Source organism: Osmerus mordax, chromosome 18 (genome assembly GCF_038355195.1).
Source record: "Osmerus mordax isolate fOsmMor3 chromosome 18, fOsmMor3.pri, whole genome shotgun sequence".
In the NCBI taxonomy this organism is placed as follows: domain Eukaryota; kingdom Metazoa; phylum Chordata; class Actinopteri; order Osmeriformes; family Osmeridae; genus Osmerus; species Osmerus mordax.
The window spans coordinates 9,533,299-9,553,173 of record NC_090067.1 but is presented as its reverse complement, the minus strand read 5'-3'; the positions used below and the strand labels follow the sequence as shown (position 1 = coordinate 9,553,173).

Here is a 19,875-nt window from a genome sequence, read left to right as displayed (position 1 = left end):
AACCAGATGTGCTCTCTCCCATCTCTGACCCTCTGGCTGTGTACAATTGAGACCAATCAATGCTAACACATTATGGTTTATGGTAATCTCATTTGATTGAAATTCCTGTATGAAAGAAAATCATTGAAATAGAGATACATGAACAAAAAAATGGAATTCGTTATTCCCATGGGGCTAAAGGACCTTGTGTACATGTACTAGCTTTGATGATAATTGGTGGTTTGTGGGTAAAATGTGTAAAATCTCTGCCTGTCATGTGGGTAATTTGTATGCATCACACATCAGTTGAGATTGGTGTGTTAATATGGTGTTTGATTCTCTCTTTCTCCTTTTTTTCTCCTCTCTGCCTGTCTGCCGGTCTGCCTATCTCTCCGCCTTCCTCTCCCCTCTCTCTATCCTCCCTTCCTGATCCCTTCTCCCTCTGTCCCAGATGAATTTAACCCCGAAGTTCCCAAACTGGAGAAGAGCGTGAGTGGAAGCAGCCCGTCACGTGACCGCCTGTTACTCACCGTGGCAACGCTGCTCATTTCCGCCTACTTGGTGTCCTAGCGACGTCTTAAGGACAGCTGGACCGCTCCGTCCAAAGGGCTTCGCATCCAATGACCCCTTGTTTCATTCAAACGTGGGAAGTGAGCCGACCAATCAGAAGCCAGATTTACAATCAAATTGATGCCAGTTCAAAAAAAGTTCAAAAGAAATCAAGAAGCAACACTTCCTTTCATGGGACTCACTTATGAAGAGGCCTTCAGATCCTATCTCTACACACCTTTCGGCACGCTGTTCATGTAACTTAACATGTTGCAGGGCTTTTAGCATGTGCAACAGAGTTTCCTGAAGCTTGCTGAAATGACAGCACAGCAGGCATTCAGACAGCAGTGATACTGCCACCGTGCCCAGTACGGCTAGGTTACACCAGCACTCACACCCAATCAGGACATTGTAATTGGAGCACGACCATCCATCTAGTAATAAAGCCAAATGGCATTTTGTTTAGATAGCTGAAATGACCAAGGACATTGGAGCTGATTGGAACACAAGGATTCTAAACCTAAATGGACTGATAGACCTTGGGAAACACAAGCAGGCTTCTAATGTGGAGCCGAGTCAGCCTTGGCTGTGTTGCAGTGGAAGCCTTGCAGGACCCTTCTGTATGCTGTACAACAGGCCTCTAATGTGCTGTGCCACTGCTTTGCTAGATGCTTTGCTAGATGGGCCAGGGTCAGACTGGAGTGGCTATCAGACGATCACAGACGAGCCCTGGTGTGTGTCCCTGGAAACATACGAGCGGTGGGAGAGGATCTCTGCCGAGCTTTCAAGTGCGGTATCTATTCCCGGCAGATATCCAAACAGCGTGACTTTGACGATGGGAGGAGATGAGAAGCTGTTCTCTGCGGAGGCAAAGAGGTCCCTCTCAGCACTAGTCCGTTGTCTATCTCGTTTCTGCCTTTGAACCATCAACACACATAGAAAAGTACAAACTAGTGCTTAAAGGCCACTTTCAGAAGCATAGCTGCGCTAGGTCTGCCTGAAACAAGAGTCCGCCCACTGCACTCTCTCAGGCTGTGGCTGTCAGACCCTTTTTCAGCAATCAAACAACAGAGTGGTTTCGAATAGTGCTAAATTACAATGCTAAAATCTCCCACTGTTGCAGTGAATTTCCGTTCCAATACAGGCACAAGTCTCTATTCTTCAACCAATTCAGAGAATCTTATAAAAACATGACTGGCCATTATAGCGATCTCCAGTCACCATGGAAATGACCCCATACAGTCGCCAGAGTGCGGCAGGTGCCTGAGGAGACTGTGCTCTGTGTCACAGATCACTGTTGCCGCCATTTTGTTACCATGCGTGAATGTGCTACTTAAAACAACAGCTTACATGTTTTATACTTGTAACGAAGGACAACATAGAATTATCAAGAGCTAAGCTGTGTTTTTTTATTTGTTTGTTTCACATTTGATAACATTATTTATGTATGCATTACTTTATGTATTTATTTATGCGCATTTCTAGACTTTTTTATTAAGCTACTGTGCCAAACGTCCTTTTTTCTCAATGTTTTGATTCCTACCAAGGATTCTTTAAAATAGATGGACGTATAGCTGTAATACAGTCCAATGGAGAGAAGTATTGGCTGAGACCTGTGACCAGAGATAATGTAGAGTCAACCTGTTCTTATGCAACAGATCCTCCAAACTCAATTACTTAGCCAACACAAGACGTCTATGATGTCAGCATGAAACAAGAGGAGTGGTGAGATTGGCTTAAAGTCCGTGCTCCTTCAGTGCTGCACTTAGTCTTGACACACACAAAATAAGGAGATTGCATTGTAATGTTTATTCAGGCTGGTTAGGAAATCATTGTGTGTGTCAGAAAAAGAGAAAGAAAGAGCGAACATATGTGTGCACAAGTATGTGCGTATATGTATGGGCTAGGAATGTGTTTGTCCCTGCTTCGAATATGTGTGCATTTTAGAAATTTCGTATTCGTTAAAGGACTTGTTTGTAGGATCTGAATATGCAAGCGTGTATGAGAGGGTGTGTGGCTCTATAATGTTAAAACTTAGTTTACGTTAGTAGGGGGTGGGGAGGAAAAAAAAGCATTTACTAATGTTGGAGACAACAATAAGAATTGTGTTTACCTTTGACAGGAATGAATTTGAGAAAAACTGTACATTGAACTAAGAATGAATAAATTAATGACAATAAAAAATCCTACTTTTAGCTATATCATTTTTGTTTATTCTCACTGTCTCTGGGTTAGACACTATCTAAAAAATGTATTTTATACACCAGTCATCACTTACCTGTTCAGCTATTTGTGTTTGTATTTATGTCGGCCCTAGCTAACCTCTCCCTCACTCTCAATCTACGTCAATAACATACACAACTCATCCTCCGCATGCTCAGTCTCCATCGCCAATCTCTCTCAACCTTTACATGTTACAGGTCACACAGACACGCACTGTGGCAATAAAAAGTTATGCCCACATGGGAAGATAATGCTACTCTGATAACCCACTCCATTTTCAACACCCAACACCCAAGAAAACACCTGCAGCAGATTCATGTCTCTTCGTATCTTTCATTCCCCCTCTCCTCCCTCCACCCATCTCTCCTCCCCCCCCCCCTCTCTTGTTTCCTTGTCAATTCCTTTCTAATCTCTGTACAGAGAACTCAAAGAAGACGAGCAATGACACATCCATCCACTGTCCTGTCCTGTCTGTGTCAGAAGCACAGAGTACATCAGATTTTTGGGCTGTGATGTTTTTCATCATTGTACCCTGAAAATCACACAAAAGAGGAAGAAAAAGGGGCCTGCTCCTAGCTCTTCCCATGATGTTTAGCTTCTAGTCTGTTTGGCTGGAGGTGTAGGAGTGGAGTGTTCACTGAAGGCTAGTTACAATTAAAGATGTATTACATGTAAACCTAGCTCCTTGATTAGAACTGACAGTCCTTTAATTGAAAGATAGATAACCGCCATGTTTGTTCAGTTGTACAAAAGCAAACCTATCTCTCTATCTCAGGTCTGGACTGGGACTGAAAAACGGATGAAAAACGGCCCACGACCGTGTAGGCTACTATTATTATTTTATTTTTCGGGAAATCTCCCGACTCACCCGATGGCCAGTCCGACCCTGCTCCATCTCTATGTTAAGAACCGCACCATTAATGGTTCACTTATTTTGACAGACTTTCAAGCTGTTCCCTGAAGTGTAGAGAAAGTGCTTGAGGACTAAATAGGTTTACTGAGAAAACACACCTGGATAGTTTTGTACATAACATTATTAATGATCGTGCACATTTTGTTTACATAAGTAAAAGTACAGTATGTTCAGCATATTTAAAGGTAACTGATATATCACCAAAAAGGAGTTTGAAGGCACAAGGCATTGTCAAGCCTGTGTAGAATTTCGCTACTTTGAAATCAAGGAAGACATTCCATTAGTAAAAGTAGAGGACCTTTCTTTGTTTAGACACATTTATCATTTTCTGAATCATTTACCGTGAGATAAGCCATCTGTACTAGATGAATGGGGACGAAGGGGTAGCATTCCCCAGACGACGTGTGCCGTCTGTTCCCAACAATGCAACAGATGCCTCCTCCTTAGAGAGAACATGTTATCTTGCGACATCGATGAACAATCTCTTCTGCGAAGGGGTAGAGCTGCAGACTGATTCCAGCTGGGCCAGGTCTAGGCCTGACATCGATGGCTAAGGATTCTTGATTTATCCAACGGAGACATGTTGCTGAAAAGGAAATTAAATGTAGTGGAAGGATGACTAGTTAAAGAAAGTATTTTATTACTGTCTCAACGTAAATTCATTTTGAGAGATCAATTCAAATATTATGCAGTTCTTATTTAAAATCTATAGATGTCGCTGTGGCGCTCAGACTCAAGGTTGAGCATAGAGGCAACCTACTTGGTTTTAAAGCAGGTGTCTACACTCTCAACTTTAACATATATTATGTAATGAATTGTATGTACATTCATATTTAATGAATGTACCGGAATTACTACCGGATTTGCTTTGCTTCTGCAGTCATTCAATATGTATGTTACGTGGTCACTAAATAAACCTAAAGTCTCCAAGCTGGATCATAGGAATTTTTATGTTTACGTAACTCTGGCATGATGTCACAAACCTACTTTTAAAAATGTTGTACTGATCTCTTTTACACTATTGTGAAATGTCGAAAAGCATAATGCGATTTAAATATAGCTCATCTGGACGTCCCACTTGGTCAGTGGTCCAGATCTCTGCAAAAACCTTTATTAAACATCAGCAGATGCCAGCCCTCCGATGGTGCCAACCGTCCTCCGGTGCCAAGTAGCACAGTGACCAGGTGAGGGAGAGGTTGGGGCTTTTTACACCCACTGCCGAGAGCACAGGAGCAGCTGGCCCTGTAGAGGCAAGCAGGCACGTGACTTCAACACCTCTGGGTCAACGTCTGCTGTTTGGGTGGGTGGATGGGTTGGATACATGCCTCATTAAAGACGACAGCCCTGGTCTTTGTATTGGGTTTTGTTCCTGTAGGCTGTTAAAGTCTTGCTGATTCTGAAAGTCTGTCATCTCCTGGGTGATTGACTGGGTCATTAATTCCACAAATTGCTCAGAGGCTTCACACACCTTTACCTTTACATCCCCTGTAATTAAAAGGCTACACAACCCTGCCTCGACATCACCTCAGCCACTAATCTAGACAACAACCCTAGGTATTTTCTACACAAGAAACATGGTCCAAATAATGTTAATTTATATCTTAAGTTTATGTATTTTCTAATGCAGAATACTAATGCTTTATTTTTATAGGTGTGATTGAAACAAATTCCGCCATTCCACACAACCTTTGCTGGAAGCAGGAAATGTCTATTTTAATTATAAAGCCTGTTAAGCTCAGTTCCTAGAGGGCTTTGCACACATTAATTTAGTTCCCTGCCAATCCTCTCTGGATCAGTTAGTTCTAAAGCACTGAAGGAAAATATTTATCACAGAATATCAAACTGCCCACAGTCGCCAACCCACTCTCACTTCCAGTTAGGTGCAAAAATGTTCCGGAATATGAAGTGGTGTAAACTCTCGGTTCAAGAAAATCTCTATTCATTGTGCAGATGTCGTCTCTTGTGTACTGCAGATTCTCAGAAGGTGTCTCAGAATACAGGAAGCAATCAGGGATCAAGCGTCATCCCTCAGATCTCAAAATAAAGTGATAATTATTGAATATCCTTCATATATCATTACATTACATTTATAATGATCACGCTAAAAGTTAGTTTGGCATATCACCTTTTTTTGGGGTTTAAGCTTCTTCTAATTTAGAAAACCAACACACTACTGAAAGCTCCCTGGGCCCTCTGTGCCACCTCTGATAAGCGTAAACACTCCCTTGTGTGACTACATAAATGGATATTTAACATAAGATGCTTTACCCGTGATTTATTTTTGACCAGGGACAGTTGTGTAACACTACTGTTTGGCTCTACACAGATTTTCCTTGCGAAATCTACCAAACAAACAAACAAACATCAAACCCAATGAAAGCATTGCGTGTGTAACTGTCTAGAATATTACTGTTTTTTGAATAACTCCTTTGATATGTGTCAATCCGTTTGTTTTTGTCTGTCCAACACATGAATTATTAAGGAGTGAGTCCACCTGTCATCTGGTCTCTTCCTCTGGTCCCTGGGTTTCCTTTCACAATTTCTGCTTCTTCGCTCCATATCTGTACCTGTCTGCCTGTTGTTCACTCCCATTTCTTTCTAATCTCTCCCTTCATCGCCTTGCTTTTCCTCGGTTGTTCCCCTTTAACCCTGGCTTCTTATTTTAACTGTCACTCCCTCCTTTTCAGTCCTCTCTGTACCCTATTATCCCCTCTCTCTCACTCTCTCCTCACTCACTCACTCACTCACTCTCTCTTTCTCTCTCTCTCTCTCTCTCTCTCTCTCTCTCTGTCTCTCTCTCTCTCTCTCCCTCTCCCTCTCTCTCTCTGTCTCTCTCTCTCTCAACTTCTCCCTATATTTAGTTGTAATCCCCTATTTATGGTTGCCGCATCTGCCCAACACTCAACAGCTGGGGATATATTCAAACAAACAGCCACACCCCAACACAGACACACTTATACACACACACACATACACACATAGGGCATCTGATCAACACTTGAGCCAAGGGATTTTTAATCCTAGCTTTGGAAGAGACATCATTCTACTAGTGATTGTCCGTGTTTCCCCAACGTGCAATTATTCAGGAAGTTGACGAGTCAGAAAGAGCTTGAATATCATCACTAAGAATCTGATTAATTCTAAGAGAAAGTCTTTGAAGTTTTGGATAGCTGGTTGTTTTTACAGCATGACTTGCATTATTAAGTACCTGTCTACTGTTATAACCATACTCTTCCCCCAAACCTAAGTTTAGCTCTAGCTGATATAACAAGTTTACTCTGAAAGTACAGTATGACTACAACTGTACATTTAGTCAGACAAGCGGTTCTGTATGGCGATCGCCTGCATGAACATGACACAATGGGACTGATTGAATGTGACAGATTTCTGACATTGTCGTTTAGACTGTTTCTGTGCTCCCGGAACGTGTTGTGACTCATCATGGGCTTTTCATGTGTCAGACCTACTTACCTCAGCATTTGACTTCAGTCGACTTGCAGATCCTATCACGGGGAGAAACCTAATACCCATTTCTCACTGATGGGAACTTCACCAGATTGGGCGTGTCAAATGTTTAAGTCTTTCCCCGAAATGTAGAGTAAATCAATGAGTAAATGTAGCGTTTGAAGAGATTTGCTTTAGTAGAATCTTAATTTTCACTGTCCCAGCACACTTCCCGGAAAACAATACATGTTAACAAAGACAACCAGACTGCCTATCAGACTGTCTTTGAAGCTGAGCCCACTGTCAGTGTTTTCAGTAGAAGTACAAGCAATATGTTCTTGACCCCAGCAGAACCACTTTCCAATGAATGTTGATGTGTAAAAATGGGAGATGGTAAATGTTCATATAGGCAGAAATCAGACTGTTAGGTTTATGGTCTGGTCTTCTCTGAACTGGTCTGATGTTGTCTGCTCTGACCTGGTCTGGGAAGGATCAATTCATTACAATTCACTCAAATGATCGCAAATCGCTCAGACATTTTTTCACTGCTCACTCTTTCTCTCTCTCTCCCTGTTTCTGGTCCATTGATTCCTTGGTGATAAATGGGGTGGTTAACAGGCTCAATAATCAACAGCTGTCCTTATGTTGCCCTCTTGTGTAATTATGGGCATCCCTGTTTGTGTGTGTGTGCGTGAGTGAGTTAGCAAGGGCCACAACAGTGACAAGCGCCAATTTTCTTAGTAATGGGGCTCTAGGAATGACTAATATTGAACAGGGGACACAGTATATCTATTCCCATCTGCCCTCGGGATGGGAATGAAAGCAGTTTTTTTTATGAATGAAAGCCTCAATGTGTCATTATAGCAATTAGAAAACCTAACCTTGGTTGTTCTTTTTGCAAATATTTACTGGCCCTTTCTGAGAATAGTCATCATGGCCTATGTCCAGGCTGGGCTAAGCCCAATGACACCCAAGCATTACGAAACAGGGCCCAGTTTAATGGATGGAAACATCTGTTACACTAATAGCTTCAGAATGGAATATTTGCAACAGAAGCCTGACTGTTACAGGGAAATTGTAGAGGACACTATTTCCAAGTTCGTACGCGTGTGGTCTAAATGTGTATGGGTTTATTTCCGTGCCTGCGTTAGCTATAGAAACGGTACCTATGCTAGTCACTGAGCTTTTCAGTACAACCCATTGCACTGTTTGTCAATGGTGATTAAATGGTTATGTGCTGAATGCACCTGTGAGCAATTGGTGTGGCTGAAACACCTGAACTCAATAATTAGTGTCCACATACTTTGGGCCATATACTATACCTACCTATATGTTAGTGTTTACCCTGGCAAAGCACCTCCTTAACTAAATTTGGACTACAAGTCTTAACATGACTGACCTCACCACAACTCTTTACACAACCCCAATTCCCTCAATGACTCACTACATATTTGTCATTCAACCCAAAAGGAGGTTTTGAGACATGAACCAGAACAAAGTCTTTGTCTTTCCAGCTTTGTTGTGTAAAGGCAACCAGGGGAAATGGGAATGGCGTGTTTACTTTTGTTCTTGGCCCTGCAGAGGAACTCACATGGAAACTTACACAGACCTGACTAAATGATGCCGGTTAAACGTCTAATAGACTGTTAGGTAACATCCTCAGAACCAGCACCTCCACTAGGGTTGTAGAAGGATGAATGTAGTCAGCTGTTATTATCTAGAGGACTGAATATATTCATAGAGACTCCCACCTGGCAAAACAAAACCTCATGCATCACTCATGTATACCGAGCATTTAGCCAGTAGTATCTAGCCTGTACAGCCTAAACACACATCATGCTCTGCTCAACTTTTCTCCAGACATTGGTACAGCAGGTCCAAGGGCCGGGGGAACACCAGCCAGTCTGTACTGTACGTAGCCCTCCTCTGTGAAGCGGCTGGGATAAGAGCATCCAGATGTCATGTCGGTCCTGCGGTAAACAAGGCTGGGATTAACCCCTTATTCTTAAGCTTTTATGTAATGATTTTTAAAAAGCAGGGGTGAGAGGTTGATTGCTCTTGTTGTGTCCTGTGGCCTGAATAATATGTTTCCCTATTGGGCCTCCCCTTAAATAGAGAGGGCCAAAGGGGCCCCCTGAGTGGCCTCTGTCACACTGCATCCGGACTTGAGACAGACACAGCCTACGCCCCCAGTTGGACACACAGGTGCGCGTGCGGACACACACACACTTACACGGGCACATACGCTGTACACGCACAGACGCACACACACGGGTACACGCGCCCAGTGTAAACGCAAACACTCGCACACGCGAACACGCTCGCACACACCAGCACAAACGCGTACACGCACAGACCCAGAGGCACCTCTGACCCTATGGATGAAATTGTATTCATACAAGGTCACCTCGTGTCTCGGCCAGAGTAATTGGATTTAACAACGGCCGTTGGGTTCGATCATCTCACGAGAACAGTTGACCCTGGAGGGGTCAGATGATGTCTCCGTTATTCCTACTGGCTGATTATGCACAACATCTGCAAGGCGCTTATCGCATACACATACATTAGTTGAACTGTGGCCCCGCAGAACATCTGTTCAGCACACCACATTTTCACGGTTATGCAATATCTGTGCCATCAGAGGTGTGGATTCTCAAGTTCTTTAGACAAGTTTGTGTGGATGGCGTTCAAACAGATGGGTCCTTTTTGTCAAGTTTCTCACATACACGGTCCTCCTACAGTGAGATTCCAGACAGTACAGTCAGAATGTGTCTCACACTTCTTCAGTCCTGCACGCTCGGCTCTCCACGTAGCGCTGCATGTGTTGTGAAGAGCTCTTCTGCGCCACGATGGACCAAGCACAAAGACAAGCAAGGCTACATGCATATTCATGACTTTCAAATGTATTATCATATTTAAAGAAAAAATCCACTCCATACAGACACTCTGTGGCACAACAGCACAGTGGACAGCAGTAGTGCATTATGAATAATAGTGAAGATACACTGAAGACACTGGAGGGGTGAGAGGAAAAAGGATGGATTTGGACAGTAAAATAATCTCTACTCAGTGGGCTGTGAGGCAATCTGTTTCAGAATGATAGCTAAAAGCGAATAAAATAAAATAAAAAATTGAGGTGGTGGGTAGAGGAAAAATTCCAATGTAACACCTGCTTAGGCTCGCGTGTGCGCATGCTCACACATGCTCTCTCTCCTACAAGCACACACACACACACACACATAGTACTGTTCAGAAACAAGCTCCCCCTTTCTTGCCCTCTTTACCCCTCCCTCTTTCACCCTTTCGCTCCCCACTACACACACACACAATGAACACACACACAATGAACACACACACAAACCAGCCAGGGGGGGCTGTTTCGGTGTTGTGAGGTTCAGAGTGGGCCCCTCTTTTGGGCCGGGGGTCTTTGTTACTCATTCACGGACCCTGCTCTCCTCTGATTTTGGGCCCATTATCCCCAACCGCTGCAGGACCTGAACCATTCAGACAAACTGATAAAGCCCCCTTTCACCCCACAACCCACAGACAGAGAAAGAGAGAGGGAAGGAGTGATGCGAAAGAAAAGCAGAGATGGGAGAGTGGAAAGGCAGAAGAGATGGGCAGAGGACGTATGAAGAGGAGGAGAGGTCGTTACACTACAGACAAAGAGAAGAGGAGAGAGGGGCAACAGGAGTAGAGTACTGGAAGGGTGTGAGAGATTAAAAGGGGGGATTTGGAGGGGGGGCTGAGATGAAGGAGAAGAGAAAGGGAATGTGACGGAGTAATGGAAAGAAAAAGAAACTTGAAAGAAGGCCGGAAAAAAGAAGGTTAAAGATTGGAATAGAATGTGAAGACTTGGAAAGGAAACAAAAGTCACTATCTGTCTATCAGACAGTGATCCAAGACCCCGCTGAGAGTAGGAAATAGTTCTCACTCTCTCAAGCTGCCTCCATCGGCCTGCACCAAATCATACCATACAGCCAAACTCCTCCAACATGTCCCAAGCACAAACCCAACCTGCAAGCTCACTCCCAACGTACAGTATTTGGCATGCTTAAAGCCTACAGGAGATATTCCTATTTCAAGCAACCAGTTTGCATGCTCTTTTAGAAAAAGAAGTAAAGAGCCAAAAGAAAAAGAAAAAATGTTTTTTTCTTTTTCACTAAGTTCACCGAGTTTTTTTTGCTGGCCTTTAATGAGCACTGGGATCAGCCTCTGACTTGCAATGCTCTTGAACAACAAACACATCTTATATAATCATGCAGATTATTTATTTATTGTGTGTAACCATGCGACTGAACCAAACATGTAGTTTTTTTTTCGAGGATGAGAAGAAGGAGGAGGAGGAGAAGTCAGTGAACCTTCTGGCCTTGCTAAGGATCCCAAGGGGCCCTTGTGGTGGAGAATGTCACCCAGGGCTTTGGTCATCCCTTCCTTCACGGTCCAGCCTCAAGGCGATCTCTGCCCGCCACAGGATTAGGTGGCCCGGAGTCACAGACTCATAGTGGTCATGTGTTTCAGCAGGTCATTCTGCATGCGGTGGGCAGATGTGCACTGCCACTAGCGGAGGAAGCTATGGATTAGCACTGGGCCAGAGGAATGGGAGGAGGGGAGGCAGCTGGTCACTTCAAAGGTTAACGATCCTGTCGGCTGCTACCCTGACAGAGCTGCATGAACGGGAAACAGACAAAATCTGAAAAGGGCTTCTGAGAGGCTCTGAGAGGAACCTATATCTATACAATCCATTTTCACACTCAACAGCTACCATAAAAATATATTACAGTATTTTACACTGTGACATGTAGATTATCCTTGTAAAAATAGTGCGGGCAATGTGGGCCAGTGGATCATAAGCTTGCGGCTCAGGACGTGGTGTCCTATCCCTGACACAAATAATCTGGTTTTACATAACATTTAGAGAAACGGAAGAACATAAAAGAACATTGAGAAAACAGTTATTAAAACGTTGACCTAAACTTCAAGTAATCTAATCCAATCAATCTTATCTAATATTCAAAACATTTTGGGAATTGTTTTGCACATAGACCCTTTCAGCTTTTCTGACTTTTAAAGATTGCTTTGTTGACCTTATCCAGGGTAGAAAATGAGTTCTCCATATCCTTTCCTATGTATCTCACACAAGCCGTGCTGAGATATCACCTTAACGGATGGCAGAAATGACCTTTTGAAAAGAGTGACATGTTCAGCGGGGATGAAGTGCCGGTGACTGTGAGGTTTGTTTCGGTTGGTGAACACAATGAACGGACCCTGAAGGGCTTCAGCTTTTAACACGCTACAAACATCCCACATATCACAAACTCAATACTGTAATTGACTTTCACTTAGCAATGTAGGAATAAGGAAACAAAATATACTTAACAGGTGTTTAGAATAGACGTGTGTAACTTTATAAGCACTGGACTGGCCAAATGAGAGCATTTTACCCAAATAAACACACCATACACATCCCTGAAAAAAAAAACATATATACTCATAAACACTCGCACTCTGAAAAAAGATCATGACATACTATCCATAATATGAACATTCAATTACACACGACTAGTTATCATAAATGTGTATGGAACTCTTTCTCTCTCACACACACACAAACACACACTCACAAACCCACACACAAACTAATGTTTGTGAATGGTGAGGAGATGACTATGTATGCATAGTGATTGCACAAGAGGTGGAGGAGGGAGGGGGAAGAGAGAGAGAGAGAAAGGAAGAAAGGCAGTTTAGAAAGCCACAGAGGGGACATGTTTTTAAAGGAGAAGTGGTTTTTATTCATGACATCCGCTCAGCAACAGGCAGCGACACTAAACAACAGAGAATGAGATGAATTAAAAGGAGGGAGCAGGAGAAAAGGAGGAAGAGAAGAGAATGTTGAGTGGCGATGTGGGGAGCGAGAAGGACTGTAGTGGAGAGAGGGATGGAAGAGAGGGAGCGAGGAGGCAAACAGAAAGATGGCGGGTTTTGGAAAACAAAGCATAAATGGAGGGAGTAAAATACGTGAGGTAAAGAGATGGGGAGAATTGTAGGGAAGAAGAGAGAAAACCGGGATTGGTAGACAACTGGAAGGAGAAAGGGAGAAAGGTGGAAGGAAGGAAGGAAGGAAGGAAGGAAGGAAGGAAGGAAGGAAGGAAGGAAGGAAGGAAGGAAGGAAGGAAGGGGAAGATAAATTGGGAGAGTAGAGTAGGAAAGGAGAGGCCGAGAGATGGGGGGGGAGAAAGGCCAGAGGAGGGAGAGGGCTAGACCAGGAGGGGTAGGTTAAGTACAAATTCAGAACCACACAAGCCAACCACACACTGAAAGACTGTAATTTGGAAGGTCCCAGAATAGAGAGTAAATGAGGGAAGGAAGGAGGGACAGAATAACATAAACTCTTTAGCAGCACGCAATACACACAACAACAACACACCCCAAGCTGTCCACACACACACACACACAAGAACACACATCATACACACACTGTCAGTAAGTCTACATGTTGGAGCAAAAACACACGGGTGCAGTGCTAGAACATATATACACACACGATGGGAAAAACGCAATCAGACCCGTTTTCCGAATTTCTATAGGATTTGACGACACCACAGTCCCTTATCTCATTTACAAATGAAAACATTCACTCTAGAGTGTTTTGTTCTTTACCAGGGCTCAGCTGCCAGCTTGATCCTTGATCCTCCTGGACAACTGGATGATTTCACATTCTGCCTTTCATCGTTGGGACTTAAAAAATCCAATATTTTGATTGGACAGAGGGTCAAAGCGCTGACAGTACCGTTAGGCTTCTGTCAACGTGTGTTTGCGGAGCGCCATCCCCAGCCCCGTGGAGCTTTGTTACGGTACAGTAGGTCAAGCGGAAGAACTAGGCCACTTGCTGGGATAGGAACTGGGTCAATCAGCAGACAGTTCAAGCCTTGAGCAGCCCCAAAGAGCGCATTGTGTTTTCATTACGATTATCAAACAATATTTCAACGCAGTGTTACCACCCTACAAACCTAGTTTGGGTTTATGGAAAGGTTTGTGAATCTATGGGTGTTTAACAGTGATTGTCATGTACTGTGACTCATGTGTTTCTACATTGAGACAGGTTAGTTAATATATGGGCTGATGTTTTTTTTATCACATAGGTATCTTCATGTCCATCTGCAGTCATTAGTGATCCTCCATCTTCCTGTGAGAGTGGGATGAACATATTGGACCTGGAACAGACACAACATATGTGTGTTAAAAAAAAAATTCCTTCATTAAATTACGCAAATAACCTTAGGTAGAACACCGGCTCAAACTGCAACAAGCCTGAACATTTCCCCTTTTTACTCTATCTCTCTCTCTCTCTCTCTCTCTCTCTCTCTCTCTCTCTCTCTCTCTCTCTCTCTCTCTCTCTCTCTCTCACTCTCTCTCTCTCTCTCTGTTTCTCTCTCTCTCTTTCTCTCCATTTCTGTCTCTCACTTTCAATGTTTTATTTCCATATCTCACCCCTATCTCTCTCTCCCTCTTTCTCCTTCTCTCATATCTCTCTTTCTTTCTATCTTCCCCCACTCCCCTCTCCCTCTTTCTATCCTCTCTGTGTTTGATTTGATTTGAGATTAAACGTTTTAACCAACCATCAACAACCCTGAGGCCAGTGAATAACAAGCCTCCGTTGTCATGGTGAGTCAGGAGGAAGAGAGTTGATGGCATTGTTTTCTTCACTGAGCAGGGAGACATTTACAGACATGTCTCGGTTAGGACTAATATGCTCTCTTCTCTTTATCTTTCTGGGAATTGTTCTAATTCCCTGCCACCGAGACGAGGGGCACAGATCATGTTCATCCCCCTGTCAGTCTCAGGACATATGTTTATAGATTCCATGTGCTGAGATCTCCTTGTGTGCTGCATGTATTGACGTGGTCTGCCATGTAGAATTGATGGGCCTGTTGTCTGACATCAACACGTGAACGCACTGACATTCCCAGATTTGTTCCAGAAAACCAACCAGCGTGGCTCCCAACATCCTAAGGTCAGACCTGAGGCCAATGATTTGAAATGATTTAATCTTGAAATATCACACATTCGATGGTTTTGATTCATATGCAAAAAATCACTGTGTTCAGACACAGACAAAAATAGTGGGGGTATTTTGTGTCTTCAATGTATTTTGAAGTGTGTGGGACATGCTGAATAGTAAGGCCTTGCTTTTTTTGGGAATAGAATAGGTTTTGATTAAAGATTATCATCAGGCCTTACGGTTACTCAGGTGTGTTTGTTCAGCTTTCTAAAAACACCTGAGGGACATAATTACACACCCTGCAAACGCGTACACACATCTACACAAAGCACGCCCACATCTCACCTTTCCAATATAAAGGGAACACCTTCACACGTGAGTGATATTGAGCTCTCTCTTTGAGCACAAAGGTGAAAACACACCTACAGCAAAACCAATAGCTTCAATCTTTCAGACGAGCCCAGATTAGCCTGTAATTTAAAACCATCATAAAAAAGTGTGGGAACTGTAACTTAGACTGTGTGGGAGAAGTGAAGAGTTGTTTCATATTCTCTGCGGTCAGGGAATCCTCCTCTGGATCAAAACTCCAAGTTCAGGGGTCGGAGGTCGAAGGTCAGTGAGGGAGAGGTCAGCCTGGATGGTTCAAGGGCATGTCCAGCCTGTGGCCACGTCTCTGCCTGTGTCCCGCCCTGGGGTCAAGCTTCTCGGTAGAGCTGGTGCAAGTCATGATTGGCAGCGGTCACAGTGCTTTTGGAAAAACATCATCGACAAATAACCGCACAGCAGTAGAGGCTTTCAGGAAGTTTAGCTGGAAACACTTGCCACCGTCAATTTTTGCCATCTCTGTCCTTTCAGTACTGACCTTGGCTAAGTGCTTTTAGGCAGGGATTCTTTGAGGTGTTCTTTGTAATGTCAATAAAGTTCTAAACGGTATAACAATCGCTTTTGGTGTGGAGCCTTGGGGCTGAACAAATAGCAAACAGTACACATTCAGAGAAATGATTTGACTGATAACTTATCTACCCTGGTCAATTTGGTTTAAAGGCTATCAGCCACCTGAAACATATTGACTACCTTTCAACAAAAACATACTTTCAACAGCCCCGTTATCCCAGAGATTATTTTTTTTTATCTCAATGTGAACTTCATGCCCTTGTTGTCAGGATAAACACCACAATTTTGTCCAAGCTCATGCTGTTATTTAAATTAGATGGCTGTGTCTCATGTGTATGGCATTATATGGAGTATGTTTGGTTTCAGCATTTGTTGTGTGGTTGGGACTCACACGAGAGGCATGTCAAAGTGGAAAAGAATAAGCAGTAATCTACAGTGGATATGCCGATCAAAAGCGTCCATGTTGAACTGTATATGGACCTGGGAACGTATGTGTGTCTGTGTGTGAGTGTGTGTGTGTTTATTTGTACTGGACCAGACCTGGGACTGTCCTTAGTCTTGACAGACAGACAGACAGTCACGCCAAAACCAGACTGAGGGGAGAGAACTCAGAAACAAATGAGGGAAGACAAGAAAAGGAAAGATAGTGGGAAAGAGTGGAGGAGAGAGTGGAGGAGAGAGCGGAGAGAGAGAGACAGGGCCCCTGACCTGACCACACTGACACACTCGGGTCCCTCTCTCTCTGCCAGCTGTGCACTGTGGTCAAGTCTGAGAGGACGCTCTCTCACACACATATACTTATCTACGCATGCACGCAGATGAGGACATCGTTGGCTTGTGTGCCCGTGTGTGCATTTGCGTGTGTTTGTGAGTGTGAATATCCACATTTGCCCGTGTCTGTGTGTGTCTGTGTGTGTATGCATGTGCGTCCAGACCCACCAAAGAGAGCATGAACATACGTCAATGCACAAGCGCATGTTTGTTTTCCTTCTTTGTGTTTATGTGGGCCTGTGAACTTGCGTGGGCAAACGGTGTTTGTGTGCGTGTATTTACACATCTGCTGGAGTGTGCAAGACCCCAACTGCCCCCCAGCTGTTGATCTTGCTCCCCTGCCTGAGTGAGCGGGGCGTCCGTGTGGAGCGCGGCCGCACTCAGCCCTACATCCATCTCCCTGGACACGTGTGGCACGGCTGGGAACCATTAGTAGGGTGCAGCTCAACAGGAGTCATTAAGACTAAATGCTCAAAGGTGCCAGTTCACACCGGGTGCCTCCCCCCCCCCCCCCCCTCTCCCCCCGTTCCTCCTTCTAAAGATTCCTTTCCCATAAGTCCTTGCTGCATTCAGCGACCGCCGCTCGCCCGCCACCGGAGCTTGAATGTACTCGTCTCCTCAAATAGCATCTCGCTGCTAACAGGCGCTGTGGCTAGCCTGTGTTTTCGGAGCGGGCTAGGCTACTGCTGACTGGGTCCCCAGATGGCTATTTTTACTGCGTGCGGAGTTCCGTTCTACTGGTGAGAGAGAATGAGAAAGAAAGAGAGAGAGAGAGAGAGAGAGAGAGAGAGAGAGAGAGAGAGAGAGAGAGAGAGAGAGAGAGAGAGAGAGAGAGAGAGAGAGAGAGAGAGAGAGAGAGAGAGAGAGAGAGAGAGAGAGGTGCAAGAAACCAAAATGGTCAAGGAGTCAAGGAGGGATAGATCACTGAACACAGCACGATTGTCAGATGTGCTTGTGTGTTATGTGTTTGAGTTGACCCTTGTCATTACAGTGTTCTGCTTTACCTGTGTTGGGAGAGCTGTTTGTGTGTGTGTGTGTGTGTTTGTTTGTTTCTCCATTTCTAGGAAACAGGCTTTTCTTGGCACGAAAAGCAGGCCACAGTCTGGGTAACCTCCACAACCCCCACCCACTACCCCTCCAGGAGAGAGAGAGGGAGCTGGGAATCAATACTCCACAATCTGGGGGAGTGAACGTGCCAACATCCGTAAGCTTGAGGTTTGGGCATGGAACAACTGCCACAAACAAACACAAACACACAAACGCTGAGACACACAGTCTCACATGGACACACACACAGTACACATTTGCTCACATTTGTGTGCGGTTGTGAACATGGGGACTTCCCACACAGTCTCTGACATCTTAATTTTAGCGGGACCAGAGCAAGAGAGAACACAGGGGAGAGAAGATGAAGGATGGGATGGAAAACTGCTGCTCCTTCTGAGGTCTGTGTTGGAGACAAAACCCTTATTGAGAGTTGGACAGAAAACCTGAAATATGTGCTTTAATGGCTGTCCTCACATTGCCCTCGAGTTACGTGCTCGATCATGAGTTAGGCTCAGGGCAAAGGAACAACGTTACCACCAACACATTTGCATACACATTAGACTCTCACACAAGCACAAGCAAGCTTTTGAAAACAAGACTGGTGTGAATAATACACACACTTCTAAAAGACACATACTGTACAACACACTGTCTAAAACACATAATCAGTTGTACATACAAACTAATCTACCCTGGTATGCATGTGCTTAACAAATAAATACATACCGCACACACTCTCACACACACACATCCACACGTCCACACATCCACACTAAAACACTCTTGGCTGTAAATTGCAGTCAACCCATCTGGGAGTATTAAGAAGCTGTTAATGAATAGGGTGCTGGAGTAGTGACCACAAGTGGAGAGAAGCAGCAGGAGGAGGGAGGGAGAGAAGAAGGGAGAGGGGAAGAACTGAGGGAGGGAGCCACGGGGGTGGGGGGGGGGCAGGGGGCGGGGGGGACGGGGGGGGGAGGTGGCATCTGCGCTGCAGATACGTGGATATGTGTGTAGTCATGTAAAAAAGTCTGTGGTGAACAGCAATCTTATGGGGGAGGAGGAGAAAGATCTCAGAGATGTTTGTCAGCGCCGGTGCTCTCCGTGACCCGCGCGGAGAGCCAGGAAACGATGTAGCTCTCTGTTGAGTCATTCCGATGAGATGGAGGTGAATCTAATGTGCTGCTGTAACTCTCGGCTGTGAAGGTCGAGATGTGTGAGCGAGTGAAGCTGGAGCTTCAAGAGTGATTGTTTCTGGTGTACAGGACATTAGAGAAGGTCTCTACCCACGCGTCAGTCCTCATATGACATGTACAGACACAGAAAAGATAGAAAGACAAACATAAAGAAAGAAAGAAAGAAAGAAAGAAAGAAAGAAAGAAGAAAAAAGAATGAAAGAAAGAGCCACAGAGGTCTCAGCCAGTCATCAACTACACATCACCAGGGAAGGTGTCAGATGGGGTGTGGCGACAGAAGGGTGGGTTATCAGTTATCTGAAGTGACCTTTTAATACCCTCCATCCCTTTCAACCCCCCCCCCCCCCCCCCCCCCCCCCACACACACACACACCCCTTCGGCATGCACTCCAAGGGTGCCACATGGACACTACAGAGGAGCAGAAGTGTGCCTCGCCGCGCAGCACAATGGAGACCACCTGTATGCTAATGCAGAACTGGGGAGAGGAGGGGGGGGGGGGAATGCGAGGCTAGCAGCCACCGAGGAGGCCACGGTGACGAAGTGTGCCTCTCTCGGGAGGCCGAAGACTGACTGTAAAACATGAGCCGGGGCCGTAAATTGATTTTTCCCTATCCTTTAAAGCAAAAAAAAGACCAGATACAAGAATACCCGAAAGTGTGCCGCTCTCTTTACGAGGGGGGGGGGGGGGGGGGGCTATAAAATGGATTTTCTTCTCCTTTAAGACTGTGAAAGAGAGAGACAAAAGAGGAGACGTGAGGCTTGGAGAGTGATGGACGGAGAGAGTAGGGGGAAAGGGGATACAGCAGTAAAATTCATTTCCAATCGCTCTGTTAAGTAATGAAGGAGATGATGGCACGGT

The 19,875-nt window shown here is 44.6% G+C and overlaps 1 protein-coding gene across 1 annotated transcript in view; it reads left to right on the top strand.

Moving 5' to 3' along the window:
* The window catches only part of efna3a (ephrin-A3a), a 38,803-nt gene extending 38,254 nt beyond the window's left edge, over nt 1–549 (top strand). The window contains exon 5 of the mRNA XM_067256205.1: nt 431–549. Within this exon, the coding sequence (XP_067112306.1) occupies nt 431–549 (119 nt within the window). The remainder of the gene's footprint in view (nt 1–430) is intronic.
* The last annotated feature ends 19,326 nt before the right edge of the window (nt 550–19,875 follow it).